General features: G+C 44.2%; 1 protein-coding gene across 1 annotated transcript; it reads left to right on the forward strand.

The window, feature by feature from the left end:
* Window positions 1–444: 444 nt before the first annotated feature.
* On the forward strand, window positions 445–18312 carry COXFA4 (cytochrome c oxidase associated subunit FA4). Its single transcript, XM_085616096.1, has 4 exons — window positions 445–603; window positions 4601–4689; window positions 11336–11396; window positions 18045–18312. The coding sequence occupies exons 1-4, from the start codon at window positions 562–564 to the stop codon at window positions 18099–18101; spliced, it is 249 nt and encodes an 82-aa protein (XP_085472222.1). The 5' UTR covers window positions 445–561; the 3' UTR covers window positions 18102–18312.
* Window positions 18313–18516: the final 204 nt, after the last annotated feature.

Here is an 18516-nt window from a genome sequence, read left to right on the forward strand (position 1 = left end):
TAAAGCCAATGACGCAGATGAAGCAGTCTCATTGAAATCCTGCGGGGGCACTGTTTTGATGGTGTTTTGTTCCAAGCGTTCAAATTGTAATCCTATCTGTAACTAGGGAGCACACGTACTTTATAAACAATATTTTACAATGGAAGGAAAAAAAGTACTTTGGCAAAACTCACTCTAAAAAAAAGAAAAATGAACTAGTGTTATTGTTTACTCTAAGTTCAACTACACTCTAATTATAAATGTAGACCCACAAGCCACTTTAAATGTTTCTACATTGCTTGGTTGTTTTAAAATCACAAATTAGGTTTTTTGTTTGCGCTACTTTTTCAGCTGTTTCGGTCCCTTCAGCTGTTCTCAGCGGCAGGGTTTCTATTCACAAATGGCTGCCGCTTTGTCGTGCGGGGGCACCGGAGGGCGTGCTCTGCGCGAGTGACGTATGTCCGAGTCGTGATGCGTGAGGTACGTGCTCTTCCGGCGTGGGTGACATTGGTAGGGCGCTGAGGCCTCGGCAAGTCTTACTTTCTACGGGGAAGGACGCGGGTAGACCCGACAACCGCCACCATGTTTCGTACTATGCTGAACCATGCTAAGAAACATCCGAGCGTGAGTGAGCGTCTGGGCGGGCACAGGGGCGGAGGGAGAAGCGAGCGCTGTAGCAACAGGAGAGAAAGGAAGACCACCTCAGAAGCGACAATCACGGCTTTACACCGAATGGGAGAGGGCGGTTTGAGAGTACAATAATCGTTAATTTGTATTAACAGCGCTGACCTTAGAGAAATACAAAAAAAGTTACTCGTGAAGGGTAGATTTCCGTAAAGGCATTCGCTCGTGTATTTATTTGTAATGTAATCTCCAGACATACATCCGCGAGCTCTCTGATGTTCGTTGTAGTACACTTTAACATAATGTCACTAGCGTGCTGCACAATCGGCCGTTTCCTTGGGATCATATTAGGAGTGTCGCCCTGTACGCTCTATTACACGAGGAAGTCCTGACACTGCTGCAGGCCTTATTCACTGACACATGTAACCTTCAAGCGCAAACATCCGCATTTGGTGCTTTACAAAAATTATGGGTCAACACACCGTGGAAAGTTAGAATATGCTTTAGTGCTATCTCTGGTATCGGCTCGTACCATTTCGGCTGACCGATGCCACACAAAAAATGACCTGCCTCTCTCAGTGCACCCATGTGCTTATTAATCCACCTAACTCGCTGCCCCAAACCCATGTTTGTGGCACAGTGGGAAATCCGCTATTACTTTTGTATGCTTAATAAAAACATGGTAATGGGTGAATTTTCCAGCAATATTTGGCAGCTGGCATTTATTGGTTGGGTATTTCCTAAATGTGGTCGCAGTGCTGGAAAGGAAGGTCCGTGTTTTTGTTTGGAACTATGCTGACATTCAAGATAATTATGTAACCTTCTTGCTGAAAGTCTAGTTTAGGCCACTGGATTTGTCCTTGACAATTCACCCCACAACTACCGAACGCTCCATAGTCTGATATATTAGCAAGAATGTAAATACATAATTTCGGTTTACCTGTTTGACTATAAACTCTTACTCACAGTAAATGAAAACATTCGATCATTAAGTAAAGTGAAACGTTTTTAAAACTAAGTTATGACTTTAAATTAACATCTTTTGATTCTCCCAACACCAGCAAACTGTTACATTGATCATTATTCTTTATAGGACCAAAGATGTCAACTCCAGTGCTTTCCTAAAGCATTTGTGGAGTTTCAATGGGATGTAAAAAAGGCTTGGAACATTATCAATCTTTTATCCTAATAAATGCATTTCTCACCATTCCATGCTACCTCAATCTTATCCCATGTTGGCCACCAATATAACTGCTTTGTTCTTCTCATAAATTTACAATACCAAGAGGTCCTTCATGACACAAGGTCACAATCTTGCCTCTTAATTTGCTTGGTGGAACTAACCGCCAACTTCTCAAGACAAATTCACTTTCCACTTCCCAAAACGTGATAATCTTTCTCCAGATTCCTCTTTTCTGGCCAACATCCCACTACATACTCTCTTTAGTCATTAAGGCATCCTGTGCCAACTCTGTCTTCCTCACTTCAAAGGAAATTCTTTGCAACTCCTTACACCAGAGATGCACCCAGACAGTTATCCCATTCAGTCTTGGCATTTCCACGATTGTGTAAAGGCAGCCTACTAACAAAATCTGCAATTTTGTTGCGAATACCTGGAACATACCGGACACTGTACACATAATCTAGCAGTTGCATAGACCATCTTGAGATTTGTGGTGAAACATTCAGAAGAGCACGTGGTCGCATCGCAGGATTGCTTTATTTCCCGCACAAACTGTCTGAAATGCTTAAGTCCCCACACACATCCCAGCTTTTCTCTCCCAATGACCGAGTACTTCTCTTCCACTGGTGGTAAAGCGTGAGAAGCAAAGGCATTTACATGTTCTTTACTGTAGCCATCTGTCTGGGATAAAACAGCCCCCAAACCCTTTTCACTTGCATCCATAGCGAACAGACTTTTACACTTGGGGTGAAATCCCTGCAACACAGGGGCTTCACAAATATATATATTTTTTTAATCTAATCAAATTCTTCCTGACACTACTCTGACCATACAAATTCGTATTTATTTATTTTTAACTGCCTGAGTGATTACAATTTTACGGGAAACTTATGTACAAATTTAGAATAATCTGCTAACCCCCAAAAAACTCGTACCTCATTTTTGTTTTGGGGAGACCGAGCACACTGTGTTGCCTCATCCAACTAATTCTTCCGGTTTATTCCATTGGAACTGATTTTATGTCCTAGATATGTCACCTACTCTTGCAAACTTGCATTTAGTTGCCTCAGTTGTCAATCCATACTCGCAAAGTACACTCTAGTCTAACTTAGATTCTTCATCATGTTCAACCCTATTCTGACTCATGACTAGGATGTCCTGGGAGGAGGTTACACTCACCCTGTCTTTGAACAACCTATACATTAAGCATTGCTGCCCCGATGCAAGACCAAACTGCGCTCTCCTAAAGTGATAACCAGTAGGCATTCTAAATGCTGTACAATGTCTGCTTTCCGTATGCAATACTAGCCGTTGGTATGCAGCTTTCAGATCAGTAGTGGAAAACCACTTCATACCCTTGGTAACAGATAACTCAATAATACAGGGTAATGGAAATTGATCTACAAAAATGTTAAATTCTCTTAAATCCACACATAATCTGAAACGCCCATGTGCTTTGCACGCTACCATTAGAGGGGCCATTCAATCGGAAGAATGCGTTTTCTAAGTGATACCAGGCTTTTCTGTCAAGTGGAAATGTAATTGATACTCCCATTCTTCCCACATAATGAGGTTCACCCTACAATACCATAAAAGGTTAAGGAAGACTTAAGTTTAGCGCAGCCATGGTTAATAAAGATTTCGCTAGTAAAATAATGCTTACAGTTGTACTGCTGATTCTTGGGATTTTCCAAAGTTAACATAAAATCTACCTGAAAACGAGCTGAACCTGGAATACACATTGTAAAGATACGCATGCAGTCATTTACAAATGATGGCACATTATCCCAACTATTTAAATTATAAAATTCAGAAGAATGTAGGCAATGTATCCAGTGAGGGGCCAATCGGGAACCTTGATTTTAACTACTGCATATCCAACCAGAATAACCAATATTTGACAGATTGCATGCTCACCACATGATTAATACGGCGGGTGCGCATAGATTGGAGAGTGCTCGCTGCTTGATTCTGAGAGCGCTCTCGTTCTGAATATGAGAGCTCCTCTACTACTAGCAGTACCACACCCAGAGTAACTGATCCAGGTGGTTGTGCACTGAGGAGCTTCTGTAGTGCTGCTTGATCATGAGAGCGCTCGCGCCATCAGCCTGTGTTCTAATGGAGGCTTGCATGTTTTATTGCGCTTGCTAACTCACTCCATAATCAGTTAATTGTCAAAAGGTCCAAAAAGATCACAGTACCTGAAATCTCTCACTGGTATCGATAGTTGTTGAATGCTTTCCAGAGTGTAGCACTAGATTCCTGGTCGGTAGAGTTAAATTGTCCTACCCCAACTGCCGCTGTGTAGCCTCAACTATCTCTAGATTTACATGAGATGAGGATTAATTACTGTAGGTTCAGGCATGAGCAGCTCGTCAACCGTACTGTTACTTGGAATTTCCAAATTAAAACTCCACTCATGACTTCTTATCTTCAGTTTTATTCTTCAGGTCAAAGTCTGCAGCTAAGAGGGAACACTGTTTTTTCCTCTGTCTCCTAAACTGTCTCTCACACTCTACATTTCAAATTCCTAGAACTCATGCCAGTAATAACACAATACCTACTTTTCGCCCTGATACCTCTGAATATAGGACTGGCAGCAGTGTGTTAATCACTAATCCAGTTATACGTTTTCCTTAGATTGTTTACATTCAGGAGTATAATGGATATCCATTAGTGGACAAGCAGGATGCTTTTTTAAGGATCAGATTTTGACTTGTTAGGACTTAGCATGTAATGGATGCAACAGTGTTTGCTAAAAGGGGTTGGTGTTTGATACGTTGCCTGATGCTGACCTTTCCTCCTTTTTTCTAGTTGATCCCTCTGTTTGCCTTTGTTGGACTCGGCGCTGTTGGTTCGGTTATGTATGCACTTCGTGTGACGATGAGAAGCCCTGATGTCTCGTAAGTTTTTTTTTTTTTTCATCATCTACCGCTAGGCACAATCTTGTAATTTAGCTTTTTCACATGTTGATGTTGATCCTGGTAAACTAGACCACCCTAACTTTGAAAACCAATGACATAATATATAACTTAACAAGAGTTGACATGAACCTTTGATCCCAGTCCATGCTCTTGGGATGATGAGCTCCTCCTCCCTGATTATAATTATAATTGTAGCCTAAATAAAACCGTAGCAAGTCATAATCGCACACATACATTACTGAATGATGTCCTTGTATGCTTATTTTTTGGCTGAAAAATAACTACAATGACGTGGAATAGAAACTAAACTCGCACAAGTCTATGGTTTTACATAAAAATACTTGCATACCATTCGTCTAGTGGTCACCAAGTCCTATCAATAGAACAAGCATTTACAATGCAATAGGTCTCACATTATGCAAGTTTGAACTATTGGCATTGTAAATGACTGTCTTTTATTTATGTTTTGGTTTTTATAACCTAAATAAAAAGCATTGTCCTTTACAATGCCAATAGCTTTAACTCTAGTAAATGCGAGACATATTGCAAATGCTTGCCTAATATATTCCCGTAGAGAATACCGGTATATAGTGTTGGAAAGGTCGCGAGGTATGTTGCTATTTAGGAACACGCCAGGACTCTGGCGGCCTTCAATTTTCTATGTGGTTAAACACAACACAGTATGCTATATTCTGCATTTCATTCTTGTTAGACATGCTTTCTGTGCCTCTTTCATTGGGGTTTCTCTCCCCTTTCTCTATACATTGTCTCGGAATGTAGGACATTTTAATCCCTGGGGACTTAGTAACCGTGTTTTGTTAGTTTTTATGTTACTTGCCAATTATGTATGTGCAACATTTTTCTTACTGCCTGGGGACCTTGATGCTCTGGGTGCATCATCAACCCGTACTTCAAGTTTAAAGAGTTTTCAGGTTAGAGCATTTGGCACTATTCTCTAGACACTCACCTTTCAGATGATTATTCTGTTCCTTAATCTCATTCCCCACCTCTTACTCACTGAAGGCTTCTCTGTTCCACTTTCAGTAATAGGCAGAGGCTCCTGCCCACAAGACCCCACATCCCCGAACAGTTTCATACACCCGAGCTAAGTGGTCCTCTCAGAGCCATTCATTTTTTTTTTTAATATCCGGGGCTAAACTACCACAAAGAACACAAGTGCCTCACTTCTAGTGTTACTCATCCCCATTTAGCCACAACATGACAACACAAAACATACACAAGTGTCCTGCTGGCTACGCGGAACCACTGTAAATAACCTCTCAATGTTAATGGCCTGAGGCACTAGGTTAAACCTAATGGGGTGTTAAAGGCATAATGTCACTTTCCACAGGAGACTTGCATGACCCCAGAAGAGGGATAAGATCTGCAGGGACTGGTGGAAGAATGAAATTAGTAAATGTGTTGATGACAAAGAATGAAGTTGGCCGAGCAGGAAGTGGTAAGTTTTCTGACACGTACCAGGAAAGAATCTTGGTGTCTCGAGCCAAGGACGGAGAAGCCCAGCCCACCTTTACAGCACTCATAAAGGGCAGTAGTGTGATTTACCGCACTATGGAAATAAACTTGTCAGTACTGTGTAATTAAACAGAAGCATTTGCAATGCACAGGATTCACATTTACGTGAGTTTGAGCTATTGCATTGCACATTTTTTATTTATTTTTTATTTAAAGCGCCTCAAGCTGCGCTTTCTGGTTAATGGAGGCCAGTCCATTTTCCTTGAACGATCCGTGTCTAAAGAAAGGGACTAGACCGTCATTAAAGGGAAAGCCCGCTATGGAGCGCTTTTACAAAACAAATGCATTAGTTTGTCAAGACAAGCAAATGCTTTATTTTGTAAAGAGCCCCATGCCGCAGTTTCACTTTAATAGCCAATCCGTATCCCCTGCCCCCTCCGATATGCCCCTGCCAACTTCCAGTAACGCCAGAGGAAGCGCCAATCCAATGGGAGCAGAGCACTAACTGCCCTCTGCTCCTTGTACTATAATCTGCGCGTGAGACCGGAAGCAGGGTCCTCCGCTCTAGCTGCAGAAACAAAGTGCTTGATCCAGCTGACGTGCGGGATCAGGTACGATATGTCCTGCCCCAAAGCTCCCTGCCTGTGCATTGACTCTGCCACCCACCCTTACCGCAGAGCCTTCGTTTGAACGTGATATCCAACCGTTTGGATTTTGATAATGAAGCCACGTTTACTTAGTAGTGGCAGAGATAACGAGATGCTCGGCCGCCATTATTTAGTATATTTAAAAAACAAAAAATATACGCTCGCCATTGTTGCTAACTAGGAGCGGCGTGCCACGGTGCTTTGTAAAAGCGGGCACCTGCTGTGAAGGGGGGGGAAAAGCCCTGGCCGCCATTGTTCGTATGCGCCCATTTTGTCGTTCATTTGAAAGCCGGCGCCATGCTGAACCAGTGGTCGAAACGGGGCAAAAAAGAAAGAGCACGTACCATGTAACAACCAAGTAAAGGGGCCAGTAGCCATGGAAGGATACAAATGACCACATGGCCGTACTAAGGAGGGACTAACAAGCCTATTAAGGAATCAAACGCCAGCATTTACGAAGGACAAAGACACAAGCCAATGAAAAATGAGGGGGCTTCTCCTCTGTACTCTACCTACAACAGATCGCCAGAGCAGCGCTTGTGCACCGGCTCAGGCTCGAACTAAAAAAAATAACGTGACGAATAGCCAGGATGGATTTCAATTTGTGACCATTTATGAAACAAGAAAGTAGCCAACAGTTATTAATCCCCTGGAAAAAGTTTACCCTGTAATTAAATACCATGTGGAACCCACATTAGCAGCAGTATCTTGACATTAACATTTTGTTTACAGTTAATCAGTCCCCCAGATGGCCTTGTAGAAGTTCTGTGCTACTCCTCTCTATAAAACTCCGTAATGTATGTTTGAGAGCATTTGTTTATGTTCAGCACTGGTAGGTCCTGCCACAGCATGTCTGTGGGACGGAGGTCTGTACTTTGACTTATTTTCTGAGGGTTTTCCCCCTTTGCCATTTCTAGATATCTATACTAGTGTGGTTTGGGTTATTCTCCTTTAACTGATCCGCTTTTGGCTTTGCTACAACTGTTAAACAGATGGTGTCATGTTTCCATCTAAAATCTATGGATGTAGAGGGGATTTCATGGTGAACTTGAATGTGCTACATCCTGGTCCTGCAGCTTCAAGTAGGCTCAAGTAATCCCCTATCCACCATCATGCTTTACAGTTGATAAGGTTTTTGTGGTGATAATCAATGTTTCGTTTTTGCAAAGCATGTAATTGTGCATTGTAGCCAAACAACTTTACTTTGGTCTCATCTGTCCTAGAGGTCATTGTTCCGGAAGTCGTGCTGTTTGACAAATTCAGCACTGTATTTGGAGAGAAGGGTTTTTTGGTTGGTTAACTTTCCAGAAATGCCATACTTGTTCTGTTCTTGTTAATAGAAACCTGAACTCTGTTTACAATATTGATGGAAACATGTGGCTACATGGATGAATCTTTGTGGGGGGGTTTTTGTAATTGCAGAGGGCATCAGAATGTTGATCTGAAAGTGAATTTGCTGGTGCACCCACTCCCGGGCACATTGTTAACTGCTTGAATATTTTTCATTCTTAAATCTTTCTCATTGTGGAATGATGGACTTCATATTGCTGATAGCTTTATAACCTTTTTCAGAGATGTACTGCAACAATCTTTTCTCTTAAATTGTCACAGATCTCATTTGGTGTGGTCTTTATGTGTTATCACAAGGGAATTCTCCAGACGAAACTGGCAATATTTCAAGGGGAGGGGGTGTTTTTATTTAAATTAATTAAAAAAAAACTTAATACAGGTGGTAGCACTTTGAAAGACTAAGTTATCATGCTTTTGTTTAGAAGGACCCGATTTCAAGAGTTTCATTTGTGTGGGTTGGCTTCACTGGACTTATTTTAAGGGACCAGGGCACTTTTGGTTCCTTTCCACAAATGGAAGCCCTTAAGCTATGTGGTGGTTGTACCATAGGGGCATTGGTGGCCTTCTTCTAACATGTAAGGCATTGAGGGAAGCCTGGTGCTGCAGTAGCAGGGGTTAATTGTTTCTGAATAGAATCTCACAGTGATACTCTTCAGAGATACCGGGACCTAATCTATGTGGAATGAGCAGCCCGCTGCACACGATCAGGAGTTGGGCACGCAGTTGTGAAACCCTGCTCCCAGTTCAAGTCCTGTGGAATAAATAAAACATAGCAGTATAAAGTTGTTCTGTACTATAAAGCTCAAGCAGTCGGTAGGAGAGGCCACTTATTTTATGCCTTGTCCCATTTATGACTTGCCCTGTATACAGGGTGCCAGCCTGTGAGAGGCAAGATCGTCTGGGCTCAGCGCCAGGAACCTTGGTTCTCGCCCACACACCGAAACACTGCTGTGCTCCTCCATGCTCAGCTGCTGCTGGCTGCACTGCTGCCATACCGCACAGCGTTAACTTGCACCTCCAAGTTCTCATGTTCTCTCCTACACTCAACCAAAGTCCACCCAAACAAAACACACCCGCAGGCCTGCTCCTCAACTCTTGCTCACCCACCAAACATTCCACAGAGATATGGGACCCACTGCACAACCTCGCTTTGGATCTGCTCTTTCTCACAGTAACATGGCTAATCCCAACCTTTCTACTGGGCATCGCTACCGGCGTCTCCGCTGGCTAAAAGACCGTTAGGCCATCAGTACAAGCCTGCAGGTGGAGTCACCATCATATTGAAGGATTCCATCAGCGGCTCCACTTATATGGACACCCCCACCAGCTACATGGGGCACCTCGCATTCAAGATGCCCGTCACAGCTAATTTCTCCCTACGTGGACATCATGAACTTCGTCAAACCCCTCCTAATCGAAGCGAGCACTATCATCCTCCTAGACCTTAAAGTCCACCGTGGTGCCAGCCGGGCCGAGACCATCCTCTGTCCCGTGGGCTCCTGCAGCCATGAAGAGCGCTGTAGCCGCTGAGTGCCCGCACCGTTTGCTACTTGGCTTCATCGCAACTTGTCCCTTGGGCCGCTGCAGCCAAGAAGAGAGCTGTAGCCGCTGAGTGCCCGCACCGTTTGCTACTTGGCTTCATCGCAACTTGTCCCTTGGGCCGCTGCAGCCAAGAAGAGAGCTGTAGCCGCTGAGTGCCCGCACCCGTTGCTACTTATCGTGAGCTGTCCCGTGGGCCGCGGCATCCAAGGAGAGAGCTGTCACCGCTGAGTACCCACACCCTTTTGCTACTTTGCATCATCGTGATTGGTCCTGTGGGCTGCTGCAGCTAAAAGAGCTGTGGCCGCTGAGCGCCTGCACCTTTGGCCAACTTTGCATCCTTGGGATTTGTCCTGTGGGCCCCACAGCCGAGGGAGAGCTGCTGCTGTGCGCCAGCACTATGTCACCCCTTGTTGAGCATTGTCGCGATTGTCCTGTAGGCCACTGCAGCTAAGAGCTGCTGCCGCTGGGAGCCCACCACGGAGTTGCACGACGAGTCATCGCCACCACCAGCCTGGGCCGCTGCGCGCCTGCCTGTCCCAGAGTGCCCGGATCATTGTGGGTGTACGCTGCGGACCTCAACCTCCAAGACTTGTGGTCGCTGGGAGTTTGCCTGTCACCGACTCTGCTTCTTTGAGAAGCTGCGCGCTGTCCCCTTTTTAATGACCGGTATCTGGTGTGCACTGGGTCGCGTAGGCCCGGGACGTAGTCTGTCACGCTTTGGGTGAATGTTATTGTCTTTTTGAGTCCCTATGGGGGGACATGAATTGTAGTTGTTGAAACGCTTTAAGAAGTCTTGAGTTAAACTGTTGGATAAAGATATTTTTATATACCTACCTGAGTCGTGTCCCTTTTGTGGTGTCATTGCTGCCTTATTGTACGTGGTCATAAACTCTTTACACACCGCCTCTGAGATAGGCCTAACTGCTCGTGCTACGTTACCACAGGGTTGAGCAGGGGTTGTCAAAGGGGGTAGCCCACTTGCCCTGACTTAGGAAGAAGTGTCCCTATTTGGACAGTGGCGCCAGCCCTGGCCAACTAGAGACCCCCATTTCTAACAAACACATTAGGATATAAAAAGAGGTGGTGAAAGAGCGAAAGGAAAAGGAGTTAGATGCAGAGGTAGAGATACTGAATGCAATGATCAGACAATATAACGACTGAAATATAAAAAAGAGGTGAGACAAAGAGAACCAGTACAGGAGAGAGTAAATGGCAGGCAGAAGTGGGGATGAGAACCATGCGGTGGGAAAGGCAATAGGTCTGACGTGTTTATTTTAGAGATGAATTGGTGCACGTATAAATCTTGGATATATTCCAAGAACTTGGTGAGTATGTCAGTACTGGTCTACACCAAGCTGTGACAACTTTCTTCGTCTTTAGTATTTTCGGAGCCGACTACTGCAACAGTGATTCAAGTGTGATCTGTTTTCATATTAAATGCTATGAATTTGTGCCTTCCTTTTGCATATTTTTTCTTTGTTTTCTCATTGTGTGGTTTGATGTAACTGAAGAAATGAACTGGCCTTAGGTGGTAGTGAAGATATGTCAAATAAGTGATAGAAAATAAGGTTTGTATTTTCTGCTAATATTTTACATGATTGTATTTTCAGATGGGACAGGAAGAATAACCCAGAACCTTGGAGCAAAAACAGCCCCAACTACCAGTACAAGGTAGGTTTGCGGGTTTTTCTTTTAACTAGCCTGTAATACAGTGCAGTCTTATAAAGTAACCCAGGCAGTTTTACTGGCAAAGAAACTGGGTGTCGTGTTTGTACACTATATAAGGTCCTATGTCACTGTTGGTAAAGAGACATGATGGTTGTAGATTGAAACCCTGGTAGTACTGAGTGGTTGATTTGCTCTGGTTGTGGTCTGACTTGATTAAGTCTGTCCTGATTCAGGAGTGCAGTGCAATGCTTAGATTTAATAGGATGCCAGAATTATAAATCCCCTAATTTTTGATCATGTTGGCAGCGAGTTTATAGTTTGAGGAGGCTAGGTGTCAAAACATAGTAAGAGGGAGGGATCTAGATGCCTAATTCAAGTTTGCTCCTCACCTTCGAAATAAGTGTGGTAGAGGTAGCCCAGATTTTTTTGGGGGGGTTTTGCAGCCTGAGTCCCTTAACCTAGGGGCATATACTGAAGAGGAAGCAACAGAAGTGCTGCTAATTAAATTCTGCACCTAAAGACTGACTGGATTGCTGCAGAAATGTGGTGTGCAATGTTGTGGTTGAGTCGGTGATTAGTTCTCAACATGGGCATGCACACTAATGCAGGTCTTTAATTTTAGACATGTACCCGTTTGTCTATATGACCAGCTACTCAAATGCTCTAGGAAAAAAAGGGAAAGGTTGCTTAGTAAAACTGGCCATCTGGCAAGCCAAACATGGCAGTAATGGCCTACGAAGCTAGTCAGTGGGCTTTGATTTTCATCATAGGTACCATTCTGTAGCATGAAGCACAGGTGTCTTTTGTATCTTAATGTCCTGGCCCTATGAATAACTCATTTATTCTCCGTTCTCTGGTTGAATGGCCATGGGGTGCCACCTTTAGCAGTTTGCCTTAGCTAAACTTCCCCTTAGTTTAAGGGTTGTATTAAGAGTAAGGAAATAGTAAACCGAAGTTCGATTAAGCAAACTGAATAAATCCATCAACTTAAAATAGTTGGGAAATGTATGGGTTAGTTTTAATGAGTTTGTTCATCTTCCAATTGATTACTTCACTTTTAAAGGTGTTTTTAACCCTGAGCTTTGGCTTCTGCTCTACCTGCTGAATTGCTTGCTTCTGAATCCTCTGTATTTTTACACTGCAGTAGTTCCTTGGTATTTGTTGGTGGCAGTCTGTCCAAGGGGTTTTTGACTGTTAGTCTGGAATTTTTTTGCTGTTTTGTCTGTGCTGGTATGGGTCTACTAAGTTAGATTCTTTAGTTATGTCAATATGCAAAAGGTTTACCCTTCTCACAAAAGTTAATATAGATGAGACTTCAAGCGAAGGGTGATTGGCCAACTGTATTTGTGCCCTCTGTACAGACACTACTTATCTGAAGGACGTCGTAATGGATTTCTAAACTCGATAATTTTAAACTCTAACCAACTTGGCACTTAAAGCATAGACTTTCAGCTGCACAAGACTTGATAAGAACTGCTCAATACCACCACAAGCAATTTTTACTTTTAGAGGTTGAAAGCTTGCAGGAATAAATAAAAAGTAATGTGCAAAGAGAACCTGCAGGCATCAGTTTCACACTCTGGGCACCATTCAATCAATCAGGGGTCTGTAAAGCGTACTACTCGCCCGTGAGGGTCCCAAGGCACTGGGGGAGGGGGGGGGACAGCACCGGATCAGTCAAAGAGCTACGTCTTAAGGTCCTTCCTGAACGTGTGCAGGGTCGGGGAGCGTCTGATGTTCACAAGGAGCTCTTTCCGGGTCTTGGCTGCGGTGTAGGAGAAAGCTCTCCTGCCTGCTGTTTCTGCAGATGCAGGGGACCTCTGCCAGGGCGAGGTCGAAGGAGCGGAGGCTCTTGGGTACATGGAAAGATTCTTTCGGTGAGGTATTTGGGGCCGATTTTGTTGAGGGAATTGAAGGCATGGGTGAGGAGTTTGAAGGTGACCCTCTTCTCAACGTGGAGGCCGTGTAGGTGTTGGGTCATGTGTTCGTGACGGGGTGTCCCGAGTAAGAGTCTGGCTTCGGCGTTCTGGATGGTTTGGAGTTTGTGTAGAAGAGTTCTGTTGATTCCGGCGTATAGGGCGTTTCCGTAGTCCCGTCTGCTGGTTATGAGCGTGTGGGTGACGGTCCTTCAGCAGTCGGGGGTGGGGGGGGGACATTTGAAGGTCTTGTGGAGGATGCGCATGCAGTTGAAACTGGTGGAAGCGACGGCGTTTATCTGGGGCGTCACGGAGAGGGAGGAGTCTAGGATGATGCCGAGGTTTCATGCGCAGTCTGTAGGGGTGGGTGGATTCCCAAGGGCAGAGGGCCACCAGGTGTTGTCCCAGGTGTAGGTGCGGGGTCCGAGGATGAGGACCTCTGTTTTCTGAGTTGAGCTTCTTTAATCCAGGCTGCGACATTCTTCATTCCTTCATGGAAGCAGAGTCTGGTGTCTTCAGGATTCTTCGTGAGTGAGAGGATGAGCGGAGTGTCGTCTGTGGATACTATGCTGAGCCCATGCTGTCTGGCGAGGGCGGCCATGTAGATGTTGAAGAGCGTGGGGCTGAGCGATGATCCTTTTGGGTTCTCCGCAGTTGATATCGGTGGGTTCGGAGAGCAAGGGAGGGAGTCTGATCCTCTGGGTTCTGCCGGAGACTGGATTGGATCCAGTCGAGGGCGGCTTCTTGTATCCCTGCGCTGTGAAGTCTGGCTGCGTGCGATGTGAAACGGTGTCAAAGGCTATGGGGAGGTCTAGAAGGATGAGGACTGCAGTGTCCCTGGTCGAGTAGAATGCGGATGTTGTCAGTGGCTGCGAGGAGGGCGGTCTCGGTGCTGTGGTTACTGCGGAATCCAGACTGGGAGGTGTCTAGGATGGAATTCTCTTTGCTGAAGGCTTTCAGCTGGGCGTTTACGAGTCTCTCTGACTGGCTTCGATGGGAAGGAGGGAGATGGGCCGGTAGTTTTCAGGTCTGTTGAGTCGGCCGTTGGTTTCTTGAGGAGGGGTTTAACCTCTGCCCGCTTCCAGTCGTCTGGGAAGATGCCGGGCCTGAAGGAGGCGTTGATGGTCCATCCTAGTTCGGGTGCGGCGGCGGCCCTGTGGAATATGTGCGGTGAGCAGGGGTCCGTTGGGGCTCCTGAGTGGGTTTTCTTCTTGGTCGTGGTGATATGTTCGACAGTGGCAGGATTCCAGGTCATGATGGTTGGCTTGGCGGCAGTGACGTGGGGGGGGTGGTGTCTGGCGTCTGTCTGCTGAAGTTGTCGTAGAGGACCTTGATCTTCAGATGGAAGTATGATGGAGCTTGTCGCAGAGTTCCTGGGAAGGTGTGACGTCCGTGGCTTCGCTGGGGGGTTCAGTGAATTGCTGTATGACGTTTAACAGTTCCTTGGCGTTGGTCGCGTTTGTCTGGGCCTAGTCTCTTATGGTGTTTCTTATGCGCTGGTGGTACTCCTTCAGGGCGCTCCTGTGGTTCCGTGGTATTCTGGTATTGTAAATCTTCCATTCCCATAATTTGTTTATATTCAGCCTTCATAACCTTGCATTATGCTGTCAAAAAAATGGCACTTTGCATGATTGCACTGCCGTTCATGGCAAAATTACAGCGTGGCAACATTGTGAAAACCATGCAAACAACCAGAACTTTAAGCTGTTCACACCGCTGCTTGTTCTTGCTTTTTTGGTATGAAAGGCTCATTTCATGCTAAAATATGGTGCTAAATGACAGATTTGTATTTTACGTAATTGCACTTAATTGGTCATCATTTTCCTTAAATTTAGCATACTTACTCAAAAGCAAATTGCATGATTTTTCCACAGCTCTTAAATAATGGTCTACAGGCTTTAGCATAATGTAATGACAATCCACTTTTAAAAGCCTACTGTCTTAAACACATGCTCTTCACAATAAGTCAGGCCTGCTTGCTTTGTCATAACTCTTCATTATCAACAGATCACTCCTAAGAAAGCTGATATAACGTTTCTCAGTGAACAGATAAACTTGTTCCCTTTACCATTGCTTGACACTATAAAAACACATCCATATCGAAGTGAGCATAACCTAGCAAACATCATGCAAACAGTTATCACATCTGTCCAGAATTCCAGTCCGAAAAACTATATATAGCGCCTTTCGATAGGGCCTAACATAAATCATTACAGTGAAAATGACAAACTCGTCTAGTGTGGCAATCTGCGATATTACAGGTACCAAATACTTGTTTACAGCCTGTAACATAGTGTGATTACAATCCACTGTTAAAGGCCTATTTACTTTAACAAATGCTTTTCGCAACAGATTAGGTCTACTCCATTTGTCATACCTTTTCATCATAAGACGAACTCTCTGGCATAACTTAGCCCTGCATAGCAATCTGATCTATAGGTGTTCTCATTGGCAAGCAACTCAGGCCTACTGTACTGAGCGTAAGCTTTTCCACAATGTAACCATCAGGAAAACGTCATAAAATGAGATGTGTACAAATTTACAGTTGGCTAAGCAAAATACTCTCAACTAAGAGTGCCTAAAACAAGGATTCTCAAGCAAATATTCTATATCCACGATTCTTCACATGGGATAACCAACACCAAAGCCCTTGCCTGCTAGTTTAATCTGTGAGGTTCCAGGAAACGTACTAATTTGTAAACTTTAATGTAGAATAACCCACCTTTATGTACATATTGACTTTAACATAATCTTTTCGCACTAAATCAATCCTACTGCCGTTTTTCCTAACATTCCATAAAAAACAGATAAAGCCTATGGACTGATCATTGGCTTGCTGCCATAACCAGCTCAGTCCTTCTGTATTCTTTAAGTTTTGCAACCAGCTAATAAGTATCCTACAAACACTCTTTGCGTAAGCGTACAATTTCGGCTAAATCAAATCTTCTTTTCGGACCTCAGCATGTTGGTGAAGCCTAAGCCCCTCACAGTAGTACTCTGAAAGCTCTTTTCTGTTGATCATGTAATTCCCAGTGACAGCTGTGCTGTCAAAGTAGCCCTAAAAATGCATGTAGGTTACAGTAGCCGTGGGCATCCAAAACGTACTCTAATACAAAACTGCACTCTGAAGACTAAAGTTAACCCTTTAAGTGCGCCCGTCGGCTAACAGCCGTCGCGAGCATTACCTCGGTAGTGCTGCGCATGTCCGTTGGCCGACGTGGCCCTGCCCTCTCCGCTGCGGAATTTCTGCCGCGATTAAGGCGTTCATGATGGAAAGAGAAGGGGACCTGCGCTGCTGTCACAGAAAAATAAACACTATCTTATCTAAGACGCTTTTACCGATTTACAGTGCCATCTGCGCGTCGCTGAATGTTCAAGCTTCTTCCCATTGTAAGCCTGATAGTATGTGCTTTAGTAAGCCTTCTCTAGACAGGCATACTACTGCTGGCAGTTGGATAAACCAATTTCAGCTGCACGGAGGAGAAGCACTTTTTGCCCAATCAAAACATGTACTGCGGTTCCCCAGCATATGGGCAAAGCCTATGGCTGAAGTGGGCGGACCCATTGCTCTATGCTGTATACCATGTTGATTTTGGAAGCATTGTGTGAATTAAAGTTGAACAAAGAACATTAACCAACATACTCTATATGGCTGAATATATATATATTTTTTTACCAAATATCTTTAATTCACCTAGACAGTCAGCTTTAGGAAAGGCCAGACGACAAACACGATCTATTTTCTGGGTTTTTCTCTAGTCTTGGCATTGCATATCTTAATCACGAACAGCTCCGTAAGGAATTGAAACCTTACTTATTGTAGATGATTTTCAGGCTTAATTTTTTATTCTAAAATTAATATCAAGAGCATTATCGGTCAGTAATATTTGTGTTTCATGAAGCTGTTCAATTGAGTAGCCCTTTAGAAAAAGGTCTGGAGATGAATAGTAGATGAGTTCTAAAGGGCAGTCCTTTAGAAGCATAAGGCTAAAACCAGGAATACTGTCAACGATATGAGGTAGTGAGCCAAGCTTCACAATATGTAGATTCGGTGGGCCTGGCTGTCCCCATCTGCGTTCATTCTGTTACCCGTTTAGTTTGCCCCTTTTTACTGTTTAAGTTGTGTATGCATGGGCTTAACAGCTATTCGAGTATCTGCTATAGACCAATGTCTAATCTTGCCTCGTTTAGAATGTTTGAGGGCTTCTTTTCTTCTGGTAAACAACCGCAATGGACCGCACTCCGCTAGCCCCTCCTCCGGGTCGCCCCAAGGGAAGCTGGTACATGGAAGTTCTTGAGTGGTTCACCCCAGTGGGTGCAAGTAAGTACTTGTTGAACTGATGATCTCTAATGGAGTTCTTGAGTGGTTCACCCCAGTGAGTGCAAGTAAGTACTTGTTGAACTGATGATCTCTAGACCCGATACATGTCCCGGGTTTTAAAATATCGCCCGAGACATGGCTGTGGTTTCGGGATAACTTCCCTCCTCAGTAGAGAAAATAGTTAGGGGGTGGAAGAGAGGGCTGCCAAGCAACCGTCAAGGGCCTCAGTGCCCGCACAGGCACGCAGGTGCGTCGTCCAGGAGCTCGTCAGCTCAAAGCTCGAGGGAGCCATTTTTATAAACAACTGCAAGTGTCAATGTTCTAATTTTCCAATTGTGTGCATGTTACGTGGCCCTGGATGCCTGTCTCGTCCTTCGTGAGATTTATTCTAATGTATTCTTTTCTTTACTGCAGTTTTACTCTGAGACCATAGACTACAAGAAACTGAAGAAAGAAGGACCTGACTATTAAAGCACAAACCTCACCCCCGTGATCTGTACAGAAGAATGATGGTCTTCCACAAGCCGATTAACACAAATCAGTCCAAATAATGTTTTTTGTTGCTTTGTGATTGGTTAATTGATGTAAATTGAAGTTGATTTATTTAATCCAACACATTTGTAAGATGTGTACTACTGCTCCACCTTTGGGGTGTATACATTGAATAAACATACAAAATGTGTTCTGCTAATTTTTTTCGACCTATTAAAGGAGTCGACAGGTCTCTTGTATAATTTCTGGCATCCTGGCCCATTATGTTGCTCAGCAGTGAGTCTTCTGTAACAGCATATAGTTCCCGGCTTGACAATTCTTTTATTTTCCACAATGTTTTATCACAATAGCATTGCTGTGACATAATTTCTCTAAAACTAGTGTTCCGATTTAA

The sequence above is a fragment of the Triturus cristatus genome, chromosome 7, assembly GCF_964204655.1.
Source record: "Triturus cristatus chromosome 7, aTriCri1.1, whole genome shotgun sequence".
NCBI classification, from domain to species: Eukaryota; Metazoa; Chordata; class Amphibia; order Caudata; family Salamandridae; genus Triturus; species Triturus cristatus.

Coding starts and splice junctions, on each gene's coding strand:
- COXFA4 (XM_085616096.1), top strand. CDS start 562: ATGTTTCGTACTATGCTGAACCATGCTAAGAAACATCCGAGC. Junction 604..4,600: donor ATGCTAAGAAACATCCGAGC/GTGAGTGAGCGT, acceptor CCTTTTTTCTAG/TTGATCCCTCTGTTTGCCTT. Junction 4,690..11,335: donor ATGAGAAGCCCTGATGTCTC/GTAAGTTTTTTT, acceptor TTGTATTTTCAG/ATGGGACAGGAAGAATAACC.